The 16,690-nt window shown below is 45.4% G+C and overlaps 1 protein-coding gene across 1 annotated transcript in view; it reads left to right on the top strand.

Moving 5' to 3' along the window:
• The window catches only part of kalrna (kalirin RhoGEF kinase a), a gene marked incomplete at both ends in the record, with an annotated part of 193,373 nt that overhangs the window by 137,782 nt on the left and 38,901 nt on the right, over positions 1–16,690 (top strand). Inside the window, 2 exons of the mRNA XM_080498258.1 lie at positions 7,412–7,490; positions 9,591–9,758. Coding sequence (XP_080354384.1) covers positions 7,412–7,490; positions 9,591–9,758 — 247 coding nt within the window. The remainder of the gene's footprint in view (positions 1–7,411; positions 7,491–9,590; positions 9,759–16,690) is intronic.

Genomic DNA, 16,690 nt, shown 5'->3' with positions numbered 1-16,690 from the left:
CCTGCCTGCAGCATGTTGTGTTCCGACAGCCGACGTCACATGACACAAACAAACAAATACAAATGTCAGATTACAGAAAATAAGTTCTGCCTCATCGCGGGAAAGAGCAGGAAGTTTTTCACCAAAAACATTGTTTAACCTCGGCGTGTCGAATTAATCTGCTCTGGAAAAAGTTAAGATATTATTTCCAACAGATCTCCATTGTTAACTGGGATATTTTTTTGAATGCCGCTACTTTAGTTTGGGGGGGTTCGCTTGTGTTTTGCCCACTTCTTCTTATTTAACTGCTTTTACACAAAGAACGAGGCTTTTCGTACTTTTGGATTCTAAATCCAGTCGATGTAAAGTGTCTAGTAACCATAGCAACGTGGATCAGAATCATCTTCATGTCAGAAACAGTGAAACTGAAACTACAGTACATGCCAGTGCCCCTTTATGGATATAAAGATGTAGAAGGTTTAAAATAAATAAAATACGTAAATGCTTAAAAAGAACTCAGGAGCCGCATCCTGGTCACTTTCATCTTCAGAGGGCCGCAGCAGTGGAACAGTTCCTAACATGTTAATATTCACATAGCCTCAGTGGGGGGTGGGGGGGGTGGGGGGGGGGGGGGGGCTGATGTTTGACACCCCGGTGAAGCTGAACAGCGTCTCTATGGTGCATGAAGCTTCACTTCCCCCGAGTTTGGGTGCAAAGTAGTTCATCCTGTGTAACCTGAGGTCGCATCTAATCACCCAGAAGAAGTGTGTGTGTGTGTGTGTGTGTGTGTGTGTGTGTGTGTGTGTGTGTGTGTGTGTGTGTGTGTGTGTGTGTGTGTGTGTGTGTGTGTGTGTGTGTGTGTGTGTGTGTGTGTGTGTGTGTGTGTGTGTGTGTGTGTGTGTGTGTGTGTGTGTGTGTGTGTGTGTGTGAGACCATCTGTCAGGGTTAACTTCACCTTTACAGAAAGGCCACCAAACACGACAAACTCTGACATTTTCCAAAACAAGGTGGCGTCAAGAGAAAACCAGCCTGGCTGGAGGCCTGAAGTGTCGCTAACGTCGCCACACGATATATATATATATATATATATATATATATATATATATATATATATACTGTAAATATATATAGCCCAAATCAAACTGAATTATTGAATGAGAAATGTCAGTACATGTTGTTACTCACTGACTCTGTGCGGAAGTTTGTAGAAAAGTGTTTTCAACCACTAAGAACCTTCAGAAGATGGTTATTGTCGAGCCTTTTACCTTAAAATGTGTTGATACTGTGTATTTCAAGGTTTTACAAGTTTCAGTCTAAGAATAAAACGGCTATAGGAGGATTTCACACCACAAAGTTCTGAGATTGTTTGGTTTTGCAGAACTATGGACATATTGACCACATATACTCTGCATATCAGCGCCCTGATGGACGATGCGCTGTGATTCGCTGAGCTTTAGAAACACCTGAACATGTGATAGATTTAAAGTTAATTATTGGGAAACTATTGAAAGGTAACGTAGGAACATGTGAAGCAACAGTTTTATTCTCGTTGTATAAATGAGATCATGGTTTCAGCGTTCAGGAGGTCAAGCTGTACAAAGCGTGACGGTGGTGGGCGTGTCCTGCTCAGCTTGGTGGGCGTGTCCAGCCTGGTGGGCGTGTCCAGGTGGGAGTGACTATCCCAGACGAAGCTCCGCCCAGCAGGGTCCTCGTCCCACCTTCTGATTGCAGCCGCAGTTCAGGTCACGTCAGTCAGCATGTGAGCGGCTCGTGGCTGAAAGTGAGGATTACGTATCGCGGCCCGGCGGTCAGTCATTAACTGTGCAGCAGCACTCAGGTCACTTATCTACAGACCAAGAGCAGCAACTCACAACACATCCTCACAGCAGGTGGGAGGAACTGTCAAGAAGACCAGAGACGAGATTCAGAGAAAAATGCTGAGTAAACAAATTCTAAAGTCTATAGATATGAGGAAGTGCTCATTTCAATAAATACGTTTAACCTTCCAGGGAACCGGATTCATGAATTCATACGTGGAAATGTTTCTAAATTCAGACCTGAGGTTGTAAAAAGTGGTTTCCTTCATGATAACAAAGCCATTTAATCATTATGTGAAGAAACGGGTGTGTTTCAGTGTCACAGTCCAGCTGTGCCTCATTATCACTCTTCTTCTTCTCATCAGATCTCAACCGTCTCATTGCCAGAAAGATCTTTCTTGAATTACAACAGGTCATTTTAGTTCTACGTACACGGTGTGTTTCCGGAGAGTTTACATGGCCACGGAGCTCACAACCAAATTTAGATGCACCTTTTCCAAAACGCCCCGATTCCGTCTCCATGGAAACGGGGGAGAGTGGATCTTTTAGAGCCACGGTGCTTGTTAACTAGGAACAAGTATCCAGAGTATCCAGAGTAGAGACGAGGAACTAGAACTGGGAGTAGAAAGGTTAAAGCCCAGTTTACACAATGTTCTTAAATCAAGATGGAAAACTTTCCTTGATGATTCAGAACATCACTGACACCAGGTTCCGTCTTTTGAAAAAATCTCATCAACGTCGTCTGGAAGGAACATATTTGAAAGTAATCTATTACTCGATCGCCACTAGTTTAGGCAGTAAGGTGCTTCTAACCCATGACTGTTTATGAGGATTATTGATGGTGAACAAGCCAGTGGAGGCTCGAGGTTCACCAGGCTGCCACAGCGCCCCCATGTGGACAAAGACCATTCATTACATCCATATTAGAGCATCCAACATCAGCTGAACACACACACACACACACACACACACACACACACACACACACACACACCCAGTAACACAACTATGTGCATCAATAAACACCTTTGAATTCCTGGTAACTGGTAGGTTAATATTTGCAGTATTTATTAAAGTGTTGAAGACGTGGCTGCAGGTCACAGCTGAGTTTACACAAGAGATCAGCGTTTGTATGGACACAGTTTTTCTTCTTCAAACAACAAGGCCATGTTGTGTCAGTGACTCCGCAGGGGGTCTCGCCTGGAGGACTGAGTCCCGTCACGCTCAGAAGAACCTCCAGCTCCACTTTGTCCCAAATCAAACATCAAGACCAGGATTAGTTCAACTTTCTAGATCCCGAGTAGGAAACATTGTGTGGCAGCAGCATGATATACATAATGTAACAAGCACACGTACATGCATGGAAGGTAGAAATATTATATATATAAAGTGATGCAGCAATTGTTTTATACTACGAATAGAAGTCCTGGAGACTCTGGTTCCTCCTGGTTCCTGGAGACTCTGGTTCCTGCTGGTTCCTGGAGACTCTGGTTCCTGGAGACTCTGGTTCCTCCTGGTTCCTGGAGACTCTGGTTCCTGCTGGTTCCTGGAGACTCTGGTTCCTGCTGGTTCCTGGAGACTCTGGTTCCTCCTGGTTCCTGGAGACTCTGGTTCCTGCTGGTTCCTGGAGACTCTGGTTCCTGGAGACTCTGATTTCTGGAGACTCTGGTTCCTGGAGACTCTGGTTCCTCCTGGTTCCTGGAGACTCTGGTTCCTGGAGACTCTGGTTCCTGGAGACTCTGGTTCCTCCTGGTTCCTGGAGACTCTGGTTCCTGCTGGTTCCTGGAGACTCTGGTTCCTCCTGGTTCCTGGAGACTCTGGTTCCTGCTGGTTCCTGGAGACTCTGGTTCCTGGAGACTCTGATTTCTGGAGACTCTGGTTCCTGGAGACTCTGATTTCTGGAGACTCTGGTTCCTGGAGACTCTGGTTCCTGGAGACTCTGATTTCTGGAGACTCTGGTTCCTGGAGACTCTGATTTCTGGAGACTCTGGTTCCTGGAGACTCTGATTTCTGGAGACTCTGGTTCCTGGAGACTCTGATTTCTGGAGACTCTGGTTCCTGGAGACTCTGGTTCCTCCTGGTTCCTGGAGACTCTGGTTCCTGGAGACTCTGGTTCCTGGAGACTCTGGTTCCTCCTGGTTCCTGGAGACTCTGGTTCCTGCTTCATGTCTTCAGCCCAAATCCACGTCTCCTGCTTCGTCCACACAACTATCGTCTCATTTATTGGCCTTTGTTCTTCCTGGTCCTGCTCTCATGTGACGCCGTACGGTGGAGCAGTGGTTGTTTGTACACTCGCCTCACGGCGAGAAGAACCCCGGTTCAAGTCTGTTGTGTAGAGAGTCCATGTCCTCATGTGTTTGTCTTTGAGAGGAATTTCTCACCTGGACTGTAAAAAGTAGGATTCAGTTCATTCCGAAGATTATTTTCAAGAGTGAACATTATATTTTTTTTAACTCAGATTTTGACAAAGAACTTCATACAACAAAAGTGTGTAAAATGAGGAGCGACACAGTTTGTTTTGTCTCAAAGGACGTTGCCTTTATTTCTCATCCAGCCTGTACCAGTGGTGCAGTGGAAAGCTTTGTTTCTCATCCAGCCTGTACCAGTGGTGCAGTGGAAAGCTTTGTTTCTCATCCAGCCTGTACCAGTGGTGCAGTGGAAAGCTTTGTTTCTCATCCAGCCTGTACCATGGTGCAGTGGAAAGCTTTGTTTCTCATCCAGCCTGTACCAGTGGTGCAGTGGAAAGCTTTGTTTCTCATCCAGCCAGTGACAGTGTGCAGTGGAAAGCTTTGTTTCTCATCCAGCCAGTGACAGTGGTGCAGTGGAAAGCTTTGTTTCTCATCCAGCCAGTGACAGTGGTGCAGTGGAAAGCTTTGTTTCTCATCCAGTCAGTGACAGTGGTGCAGTGGAGAGCTTTGTTTCTCATCCAGCCAGTGACAGTGTGCAGTGGAAAGCTTTGTTTCTCATCCAGCCTGTACCAGTGGTGCAGTGGAAAGCTTTGTTTCTCATCCAGCCAGTGACAGTGTGCAGTGGAAAGCTTTGTTTCTCATCCAGCCAGTGACAGTGGTGCAGTGGAAAGCTTTGTTTCTCATCCAGCCAGTGACAGTGGTGCAGTGGAAAGCTTTGTTTCTCATCCAGCCAGTGACAGTGGTGCAGTGGAAAGCTTTGTTTCTCATCCAGTCAGTGACAGTGGTGCAGTGGAGAGCTTTGTTTCTCATCCAGCCAGTGACAGTGTGCAGTGGAAAGCTTTGTTTCTCATCCAGCCTGTACCAGTGGTGCAGTGGAAAGCTTTGTTTCTCATCCAGCCTGTACCATGGTGCAGTGGAAAGCTTTGTTTCTCATACAGCCTGTACCAGTGGTGCAGTGGAAAGCTTTGTTTCTCATCCAGCCAGTGACAGTGTGCAGTGGAAAGCTTTGTTTCTCATCCAGCCAGTGACAGTGGTGCAGTGGAAAGCTTTGTTTCTCATCCAGCCAGTGACAGTGGTGCAGTGGAAAGCTTTGTTTCTCATCCAGTCAGTGACAGTGGTGCAGTGGAGAGCTTTGTTTCTCATCCAGACAGTGACAGTGTGCAGTGGAAAGCTTTGTTTCTCATCCAGCCTGTACCAGTGGTGCAGTGGAAAGCTTTGTTTCTCATCCAGCCAGTGACAGTGGTGCAGTGGAGAGCTTTGTTTCTCATCCAGCCAGTGACAGTGTGCAGTGGAAAGCTTTGTTTCTCATCCAGTCAGTGACAGTGTGCAGTGGAAAGCTTTGTTTCTCATCCAGCCTGTACCAGTGGTGCAGTGGAAAGCTTTGTTTCTCATCCAGCCAGTGACAGTGTGCAGTGGAAAGCTTTGTTTCTCATCCAGCCTGTACCATGGTGCAGTGGAAAGCTTTGTTTCTCATCCAGCCTGTACCATGGTGCAGTGGAAAGCTTTGTTTCTCATCCAGCCTGTACCAGTGGTGCAGTGGAAAGCTTTGTTTCTCATCCAGCCAGTGACAGTGGTGCAGTGGAGAGCTTTGTTTCTCATCCAGCCAGTGACAGTGTGCAGTGGAAAGCTTTGTTTCTCATCCAGCCTGTACCAGTGGTGCAGTGGAAAGCTTTGTTTCTCATCCAGCCTGTACCATGGTGCAGTGGAAAGCTTTGTTTCTCATCCAGCCAGTGACAGTGTGCAGTGGAACGCTCTGTCACTGGAGCAGGTCACCTGGTTTGATTCTCAGCTTGAGGCCGTCCTGTCAGGTTGTCCCCGGTGGTCAGTTGTGGGACTTTAGTCTCAACTGTCCTGACAGGAGACAGAAGAGCATCACTGACCATCCTTCATCACTTGCCCGTTGATGTGAAATCACATGAAATCACTTCATTCTGACTGTATAGAGTTGCTTTCTGCTCATGAAGGTGTGATTTTACGCCGGATTTCCTTGATTCAATAGAACACATTTAATTCTACTTTTCCCTGGCGGGGCTGTGGATCCTGGTCTGACTGTGGACCGACAAGCGTCCCGCATGGACAGTTGAGAATCTACAGAGAGACATTCTGTCCATTGGGACCTTCAGAACGCTGCAGGAATTTGAAGATGAATTTCAGAAATGTTTGTCTCTGTGTTTGTCTCTGTGTTTGTCTCTGTGTTTGTCTCCGTTTGTTTCTGTTTGTCTCTGTCTGTCTCCATGTTAGAGGAAGAGCTTGTCTCTGTCTTTGTCTCTGTCTGTCTCCATGTTAGAGGAAGAGCTTGTCTCTGTCTTTGTCTCTGTCTGTCTCCATGCTAGAGGAAGAGCTTGTCTCTGTCTTTGTCTCTGTCTGTCTCCATGCTAGAGGAAGAGCTTGTCTCTGTCTTTGTCTCTGTCGGTCTCCATGTTAGAGGAAGAGCTTGTCTCTGTCTTTGTCTCTGTCTGTCTCCATGCTAGAGGAAGAGCTCGTCTCTGTCTTTGTCTCTGTCTGTCTCCATGCTAGAGGAAGAGCTTGTCTCTGTCTTTGTCTCTGTCTGTCTCCATGTTAGAGGAAGAGCTTGTCTCTGTCTTTGTCTCTGTCTGTCTCCATGCTAGAGGAAGAGCTTGTCTCTGTCTTTGTCTCTGTCTGTCTCCATGTTAGAGGAAGAGCTTGTCTCTGTCTTTGTCTCTGTCTGTCTCCATGTTAGAGGAAGAGCTTGTCTCTGTCTTTGTCTCTGTCTGTCTCCATGTTAGAGGAAGAGCTTGTCTCTGTCTTTGTCTCTGTCTGTCTCCATGTTAGAGGAAGAGCTTGTCTCTGTCTTTGTCTCTGTCTGTCTCCATGCTAGAGGAAGAGCTTGTCTCTGTCTTTGTCTCTGTCTGTCTCCATGCTAGAGGAAGAGCTTGTCTCTGTCTTTGTCTCTGTCTGTCTCCATGCTAGAGGAAGAGCTTGTCTTTGCTCAGGATTCAGGTTCAGCTGCTCGTCCAGTGTTGACTGAGGTGACGGTGGGCGAAGCCTCGTCACCTTCAGGCTCTACGAACCTCCGTCAGGCTCTGGGTGTTTGGTGTAAACACTGATCTGTCCTGCACACACACACACACACACACACACACACACACACACACACACACACACACACACACACACACACACACACACACACACACACACACACAGTGTGGTTGTGGTGTGAGCCTCTGTCCTCTGTGTCCACAGCTCTCTGGCGGCTGTGAGTTGACCGTGGTCCTCCAGGACTTCGCGGCCGGATGCAGCTCGGAGATGTCCGTCAGCACAGGTGAGGACAAACAGGAAGTGAGTCAGAGCTGCAGGAAATCATCTGCAAACACCTGAAGGAGCTTCAGGTGTTTGCAGAAGGTGTTGAGTGGGAGGGAAAGTGTATTTTCCCCTCTGGTGATCTCCGTCCTCCCTGTTTCTCAGAACAAACGAGGTTCAGGTCGGAGCAGGAAGATTCATTTCACCTCCAAACACTCCAACAATTATATTTCATATAAATCCACTAAACGTTCCCACTGCTGGTGGAAAAGGTTTCCACTGAGATGTAATAACTGTTGTGTAATCACCTCCTTTAGAGGCAAGGCCTTCCTGTGCAGTATCACATTCATGTGTCTCGTGGTGACTGCTGCCTTGTTTACACAACAACAATGTTGTTTACAACATTTCAAGTGGAAACACAGTTTTTCTTTCAGAAACGTTTGGCGTTTTTCACTGCAAGAGTTTAGAAACGTGTCAGAAACACAGAACACCATGTAGACATGTAGAGGCACGAGAACAACCTTTTTATACTACCAACAATATTATAATACCTATAAAATATTATAAGATAAACAATATAAGATAAAATAATAATGATAATAATAGTTTTTAGACCCAGTTCTAATATTGGAGAGTCTGCGTCCCCACTGTAGTTCAGTTCTAGTTTATTCTAGTCTCAGTTCCTGGTTGGTCATGTGTTGGTGTGACGGGGAATTCTTCCTCCGCTCAGTGACGTAGCTGAACCTGTGAACGCAGCAGGAAAATAATCCCGTCAGTTTCAGATGCAGGCTGATGAAGCACCAAACTCTGAAAACGTATGAAATATGATAGAAGAACACTGAGGAGCAGCTTGTTGTAGCTGTTGGTGACCCACATTCCCTCCTCTCTGAACACATGGAGCTTTTGTCCGGGGGGGGGGGGGGGGGCTTCGGTTCCACTGGATCGGATCACATTGTGGTTGTGCTGCTCTTATTTTACACATGTGGGATGTTTTAAACTCAACAGACCTCCATTGAGTTCTGAACTCACTTTGACCTGCTCTTCTTTTGCTTCACGCTTTTTAGATCCTGGATCAGCAGCTCCTGGCAACTGGGAGCTTTTTTTTTAAACAACATAATCAAAGAATCTAATTGTTCACGCAAGTTGCTTTTTTTTTACTTTTGAGGAGAAATTTCCTGATTTTTGAAATTAGAAGTGATTTTCTTCTTTCTGCAGCGTTTCATTCAGAGTTTGACATTTTATTCAAAAATGTGCTTGTGGAAAAATAAAATAAACAAATAGAATTTGTATGTTAAAGGATATGAAAAAAATAGTTTTTAGTTGATTGTATTAATTAGACTCGTTCAGTTGGAGTTCAGGATGGTGAACATTTCCTTACATTTTCACCAGATGTTTGAGGTTTGAACTATTTTAGACAATTTTGACATTTGAGCTGTTTTAACCATTTTGGCTTCGAAGCACTTTAGATTTTTTAGCTTTTTCCCCCCCGAGTCAGATTAGTTAATTATTTTAAGTCCTTTTAGCTCTTCTGCCTCCTGGTGACAGTGATTGTTGACCAGTAACAGCAGCTGCTGGTGACCCATGTTGACCTGCTGGTGACCTGCTGGTGACCCATGTTGACCTGCTGGTGACCTGCTGGTGACCTGCTGGTGACCTGCTGGTGACCCGTGTTGACCTGCTGGTGACCTGTGTTGACCTGCTGGTGACCCGTGTTGACCTGCCGGTGACCCGTGGTGACCTGCTGGTGACCTGCTGGTGACCCGTGTTGACCTGCTGGTGACCTGCTGGTGACCCGTGGTGACCTGCTGGTGACCCGTGTTGACCTGCCGGTGACCCGTGGTGACCTGCTGGTGACCTGCTGGTGACCCGTGTTGACCTGCTGGTGACCTGCTGGTGACCCGTGGTGACCTGCTGGTGACCCGTGTTGACCTGCTGGTGACCTGCTGGTGACCCGTGTTGACCTGCCGGTGACCCGTGTTGACCTGCTGGTGACCTGCTGGTGACCCGTGGTGACCTGCTGGTGACCTGTGTTGACCTGCCGGTGACCCGTGTTGACCTGCTGGTGACCTGCTGGTGACCCGTGTTGACCTGCTGGTGACCTGCTGGTGTCCTGGTTCCCCAGGTCAGACGGTGGAGCTGCTGGAGCGGCCCAGTGAGCGCCCCGGGTGGTGTCTGGTCCGGACCACGGACCGCAGCCCGCCTCAGGAGGGTCTGGTTCCCAGCGCGGCGCTCTGCGTGTCGCACTCGCGCTCCAGCGTGGAGATGGACGGCTTCTTCGGCTCGGGGAAAGGTAGGAGCCGCCGGCCTCCCTGCTGGGCGCTGGCACTTTTCACATTTGATCTTCTTCAGCTCTTCAAACCACGATTTGCACACAGACTCACATTGGCCTTTGAAATCATTTCTGGCGACCTCAGGAATCTGCAGCGAGCGATGATGACAAACTACTGTGATCTTAAAGAAAACCTTGATGTGATGTGGTTATCACAAATGAACAAAAACATCAATTCATCTGCTAAAAGAGCGTCTCTGTGTGTTTCTACAGTTCAGAGATGCAGTTTGTGCATGACGGCTCCAGTTAAAGTTTATTTATTAGTCACTTTTCATGCCAGTAAAACACTTGACAGAAGACTGAGACGATGTGAGAAAACTGCTCACTTTATGTCCACGTGTGGAAGATGCATATTGAAAAGAATCTGCAATACATTATGTTTAAGGGTTTGCTGATTATATCATTAACCTTCAATACTCAACATTACTGCATATGACATGGTCAACTATTATGGCGCCGTATTAAAACTAAGTGTAACAAAATCACAGAAGCAACACGAGGCTGAAGAACAGACCAACCAGCTGTTTCTCAGTGTGTTGCGTCCTCTGCTGGACACATGTGGACATTACAGAGGAAACAACACCTCAACACACTGAAGATAAACATTATTCTTTCATATAAGTAGAATTTCTTTTTTAAGAAGTAATTGTTTTTCAGTCGAGACGTGTCAATTCTGTCTGCACCTTCTTTTTTGTCTGTACTCTATTAGTCAGTTACTGTGTTAAAGCAGTAATTATAATATCTTAACAGTTAAATCAGGTCGACTGGGCTTGGAAAACTTTATGGTAGAGATCAAGGGGCGTCATTGATTCAAAATCATTTTGATCTGAGATCCTTCCTACCTGGACGGAGAAAATCGTGAATAAACTAAATAATTATATAAAACAGCTCAACTCATTAAATGATGTGTCCTGCAGGGGGCGCTGTGCTGGAGACTTTCACTGTTTCTGTCTGATGAGGACCTTCTGTCCTCAGTACTCAGTAACTGTAACTAAGGCTCAGTTCACCTTCTGTCCAACTCACCTGAGTAACTGTAACTAAGGCTCACCGCAGGTCTTGATGCTAAGCTCAGCTGATTGTTTCAAACGTCCTGCCACGTGGACGTGATTGGAGCAGATTTATTTCAGGTCTATACCGGGACAATTGTACAATAACAAAATTGAAATTTAAACTTTAAAGTTTTTCTTTGTTGTTGTTCTTATAGTAAACATGATCAAAATGTCTATATTTCTGCAAAAGCAAACAATTCAGCTATCAAAATGTACTCTGACTGAAAATGACCACAATCTCAACGTAAAGCCAATTTTAATGAACCTTCTGGTGCAAAATACAGCGAAATGTTAAAATAATAGTTGTGTCACTACTGACGAAATGTACAGTATTTAAAAAAAATCAGTGTTTGCTTTTAGATTTGAACATTTTGCGTGGAGGTTTGGCCCAAAAGCCTCATGTTGGCAGCAGGACATTACATTTGTAATTTCCAAAATTATTCCAGTTAGACGGCATCAGATGAACATGACACATATTTAACACGTGGTTTTAGAGCCATTCTATCTTAAAAAGACACAAAAGCATTCAGTTTGGACCTTTGGCACCGACAGGGTCTGGTGTGGATTTATCAGTAAAAGCCAAAGTGAGGTGAAGAATTCATCTTCACTTGGTGCTCTTCTGAAAGCTTTGATGTCCTTTGTGCTTTGATGGAGTCTCTGCTTTCATTTGCTGTGTCGTTAGTGTGTCTGACATAAAGTGTCCAGAATGTGGAAAGACATTATTTGTTTTAGTCAGTTGTCCCTTCATCACACAGGCTGAGGAGGAGAACAGACTCCAAACGTCAGTTCATGATCAATTCAGTTCATTTCAATTCTAGAATCTGTCTTTGGTCTCTTTTCTCTGCGTGGAGGTGAAGCTGAACCACAAACCTGGAAACTTCCACCAAACTGTGTCCTCATCCACAAATAACTACATGTCCACACACACACACACACACACACACACACACACACACACACACACACACACACACACACACACACACACACACACACACACACACACACACACACACACAGAGCTTGACATCATCTGATTTGCCTGCTGCAGCCGCAGTTTCTTCCTGTTTTTCGTCGATGACAAGGAAGCTTTGTGTCGGTGTGAAGCGATGCAAATCACACAACTGAACCCGCCACACACACACACACACACACACACACACACACACACACACACACACACACACACACACACACACACACACACACACACGTACAGTAAAAGTCAAAAAATAAAAATATTACTGACAGATTGTGAATCAAAGGTTGGAAGAGTTCATGGTGGTTATTACTGGTTAATGAATCAAAATCAAGTTACCAGAACTACTAGTACCAGTTCTACATCTTTCCAGAATGGCTTAAAGTTACTATTGGACTTTGTTGTTGTTGTTGTTGTTAGTTTTTACCTCCTTTTTTGATATGTTAAGACTGATTTGTTTCATGTGAGATTTCTTCCTCTGTGTTATTTATTTCTCCTGCAGTTTGACTTGTTTAGGTCTGGTGTTTATTTTTAAAGAACATTTGGCTGCTGTTTGTTTGATTTTTAAGTGTTTTTCGGTTGGTTGAGACGAGATGTTTTTTGGTGCTTTGAGGCACCTTTTAAGACATTGTGATTGTTTTCATATGCTTTAGATGTTTGTTTGTTTTGGTAGTTTAACTGGGTGATGTCCGGCTGTCAGATTGTCTTTCTAGGATGAACCGTCATTGATGCACTGGGACACGTCTCCCTGGACGTCCTCCGGCTCCTCGGAGCATCACCTTCACTACCAAATGATTAATGATTACAGTTTGATAACGTTTTCATAGAATGAGCTGCTTCCTGTGACTGACGATCGCCACAGTCTGATTGTGAATTAACCGCCAAAAGAAGTGAGAAGTGTTTAATTAACAAGAATCCAAATCTGTAATTAACCCTGATGAGACGCTGCTTGACAATGGAAGTGTGTGTGTGTGTGTGTGTGTGTGTGTGTGTGTGTGTGTGTGTGTGTGTGTGTGTGTGTGTGTGTGTGTGTGTGTGTGTGTGTGTGTGTGTGTGTGTGTGTGTGGGGTCTTGTGACTGCTGTGTAAAGTAGGTCTCCTTGTCCTCAGTGAAACGTTGAGTTCAGTTAAACTCAGTCGTTCCAGATAAAAGCTGATTCTCTTTCGTCTTCACTTTTTTCTTATTATGAGATATAAAATCTGAAATGTCCTGCAAAGCCTGGAAAACCTTTCCTACGTTCCCGTATTGGAAAGAAAATGCCCAAATTGTCGAGTTTGCTTTGAAAGGGAATGATTAGGAAATTCAAATAGAAGGTTTTTTTTTTTTTTTTTTTTTTTTATTGCTTCACTTATTACAATCTCTATAAAGTCTCTGTATGAAAATCCTCGACCCTACAGGCGTTCAGCGTCGTTCTGTGACTTCCTGTGCAGCATCAGCAAAACAAACTGGGACACTGCAGAAACGCTTCGCTGCTGGAAGCGTGGTCTCTGGGCTCAGTGCTGCTGCTGCTGCTGCTCTTCAGACTCTCTGATCCACTTCCCTTCTGGACAGACGAAAAATGAACCGGAGATCGGAGGTGAAAAGCTGAGGAATGAAGTGGAAACACAAGAGGCTTCAAATCACTATTGTGCCGTTGCCTCGGCTCCGTTCCTCATTCATTGGCGAAGGAACTCTGGTGAATCATCATGAATTGTCAAACGTAACGTTGAACAGATACGTCTGATGTCACTACAATCTGCTCGCTACCGTCGCTAGCAGCGCTACACTTTGGTGGCGCTCGTGGCGAGATAGCCGTGTTCTGCTAGCTGTAAGCTAGCCACCGTTCCATTCATGCCAGCATTATATGCTATTTCTAGCTGACGTTAGCTAAACACAGCTGTTTAGCCACTAGCTACTGACAGTAGCCAAACCCAAACGCAGCTAGCTAGCACCCCCACCGTGCGCGGAGCTCAAGCTCACGTTGTACAATTGAAAGTAAATGAATTTAGCGAACGTTGGCAACGGTAACGTTACTTCCTTCTGTCCTCGAGCGTCACGAGGAACAATGAGATGCCTCGGCTTCAAACACTCCACATGGAGGTGGAGCTGGTGTGCTATGCTAGCTCTACTGCTAATAGCCTGCTAATTGCTCTAGCTTGATGCTAATGGCTGTTTAAAGTCGTCCCACAGCGTCGATGTGAGGCGGCGGGTTGCTGCTGAGCCTGAGAGCTGCTTGGAGACGAGTCTCGTCCTCCATGACGGTTTGTTCTGGTCCCTCAGTGGGCGTGGCCAGTGGGCGTGACCAGTGGGCGTGGCGACGACGCGACTTACGGATTTGATGTCGATGATTTTTTGGCCTTGGAGAAGTCTGTCTCCTGACGAGAGGGCTGGCGGAAGTTGTGGGTTGGAGGGACGTCTGGTCTTCTTCCTCCTCATACTGGCGTAGTGAACCCTGGTGGACCATTATTGTGGATCAATAATGGATCCATCGGGAGAAAAACCTCAATCAATAACGGAACACAATGGCTTAATGGATAAAATCAATGATAAAAACAACAGATCAGTGGGTGAAACTCTATGGATCAATGAATAAAAGCAATAGATTGAGTAAAGTCAATAAATCAAACTGTAAAATCATTGGATCTTTGACTAGAATCAATAGAACCGTGATAGAAATCAAAGGATCAGTGGCTTTTAACAGTAAATATTGTGTTTTCAGGCTCGGCTGCACCTGCTGAGACCACAAAGTCTCATTTCTTCTCAACTTCAGTGGCTCGATGAGAAGGAGGAGAAGTGTTTGAATCACAGGCTGGAAGTACCTGGAAACCCTTTTAAATGCTGCAAGAGACAGTTTTATAGTAGTTTTACTGGTTTTGGACCAGTTTTAGCTTCATCTATTCTTGTTCATAACCCATCAGGTGTTTTAACACAATGAATGTGTTTCCTTGTTTTCTGCTCCTTGTTCTAGATTCAGGAACGTCTCCTGGACGAGCTTCACATTTCTTATGTTGCACATTTAATATTAGTTTTATACCAGTTATTAGACTTCATACCAGGTCAGTTTATGATCTTTGTATGAAATATTGTGAGCACGTTTGTGACTTGTTTCACTGTGGTTGTGAAGTGATTTGGGAGGTTTGATGTGGTTCAGGACTCGTTTCAGAGCTGGACGGCCTGTAAACCAGTTTGACTCATTTTGGAATCGTTGTTGTTCTGCTACTTTTCATTTTAGGTTTGAAGCAGGTTTCAGACGGAGAGAGTTTTGAGTGGTGGAGTTCTGGTCTGGATACAGAGAACTGAACTTTAAAGGTTTTGAAGGAGTTTTACTGGAATATTATTCACTTAAAATAACTTTTTCTACAGAAAATTAATAATTGGAACACCAACTTCTGGCAAAGAGTTATAACGAGTGTGTGTGTGTGTGTGTGTGTGTGTGTGTGTGTGTGTGTGTGTGTGTGTGTGTGTGTGTGTGTGTGTGTGTGTGTGTGTGTGTGTGTGTGTGTGTGTGTGTGCGTGCAGGCTCCTCCCACTGTTTCCTCCTCCTCATTCTCTCTGTTTTTGCTGAATCGTTGTCAGTTGAGACTCGACTGTCTCGGACTGTGGACAAACTCCGTCACTCAGTGTGGTTGACAAGAAGACCGGACAGTTTTTGCTTAAGGCGAATTTGTGTGTGTGTGTGTGTGTGTGTGCATGTGTGTGAGTGTGTATATGTGTGTGAGTGTAGGATGTGTGTGTGATCCAGCATGAAGCGAGGAGGTCAGCACTGCTGTGAATGGATCTACAGCCACTGCTGCTGCTACAGATACTCCGGCACAGGTGGGGCGTGTGTGTGTGTGTGTGTGTGTGTGTGTGTGTGTGTGTGTGTGTGTGCGTAGGATGATTGTGGTGCTCAGGAATGAAGCTGGGAGCAGGTTTTAGGAAGCTGGCAGCATTCTCCACATTCACAGCTTTGTGTGTGTATGGGTGTGTGTGTGTGTGTGTGTGTGTGTGTGTGTGTGTGTGTGTGTGTGTGTGTGTGTGTGTGTGTGTGTGTGTGTGTGTGTGTGTGTGTGTGTGTCACCAGGGGAAACTAATTCCACATGAAACTGGGGTGCAGAGTGAAGCTGGTGGCTTGTTTTTTAGTGTTTGTGGTGCGAGAGGCAGGTTGTGACATCATCATACATGTTTTCACCACAATCATGGAAGTAATCACGGTTCAGTCACTGCAGGAACAGCAGTTTTGTTCAGGACGTGAACTGGTGTAAAAGTACTTTTTTTGTAATAATAGTTTACTGCAGTACAGTTACAAAGACACAAGATCTGAATGTATCCAAGTAACCAGGAAGTTTGAGTTGTGAATTAATTGATGGCAGATGAACACAGAAAAATGATCTTTGTAGAGACATTGAAGTACTCCTGTAGAAACATGTGCTACTTTAAACATTGAAAATGACGGCAGCGGTTTCCAAACAGTCTCGTCCTTCGTGTTATTTCCCTCCAGGTAGTTCGTTGCAGTAAAAGTTTTTAAAGTTGAAGTTCTGACCTGCTTGTTCTTCACGGGTCTTCAACTACTAGTTGGGTCCTGCTGACTCCGTCATGTCCAGACCTTCACCTCCACTGGGAGGAACGTTTCCCACAGGGGCCCAGTGCTTGTCGGTCAAACTTCCCCATTCAAGGTTATTAGGTTTGGATCCATTTGCTCAGGATGTTGTTGAGAATTCATTCAGTTTCATGTTTCCACAGCGATGTTTTGAAAACTATGTCCATTGTTGTCACTGTCTCTCTAACTGGTACGTGTGAAGAAGAGCGAGTTACCGTGGTGCTCGCAGAGCGGCGGTTTAGAAAAGCCTCTTTACCTCAGTTCCCATGGAGACGGCGTTTCAAAAAGTTCCACTTTGAGCCATTTT

Source organism: Blennius ocellaris (assembly GCF_963422515.1).
Source record: "Blennius ocellaris genome assembly, chromosome: 6".
Lineage (NCBI taxonomy): Eukaryota > Metazoa > Chordata > Actinopteri > Blenniiformes > Blenniidae > Blennius > Blennius ocellaris.
The sequence above is the reverse complement of the archived record's forward strand: the minus strand, read 5'-3'. Positions and strand labels throughout refer to the sequence as shown.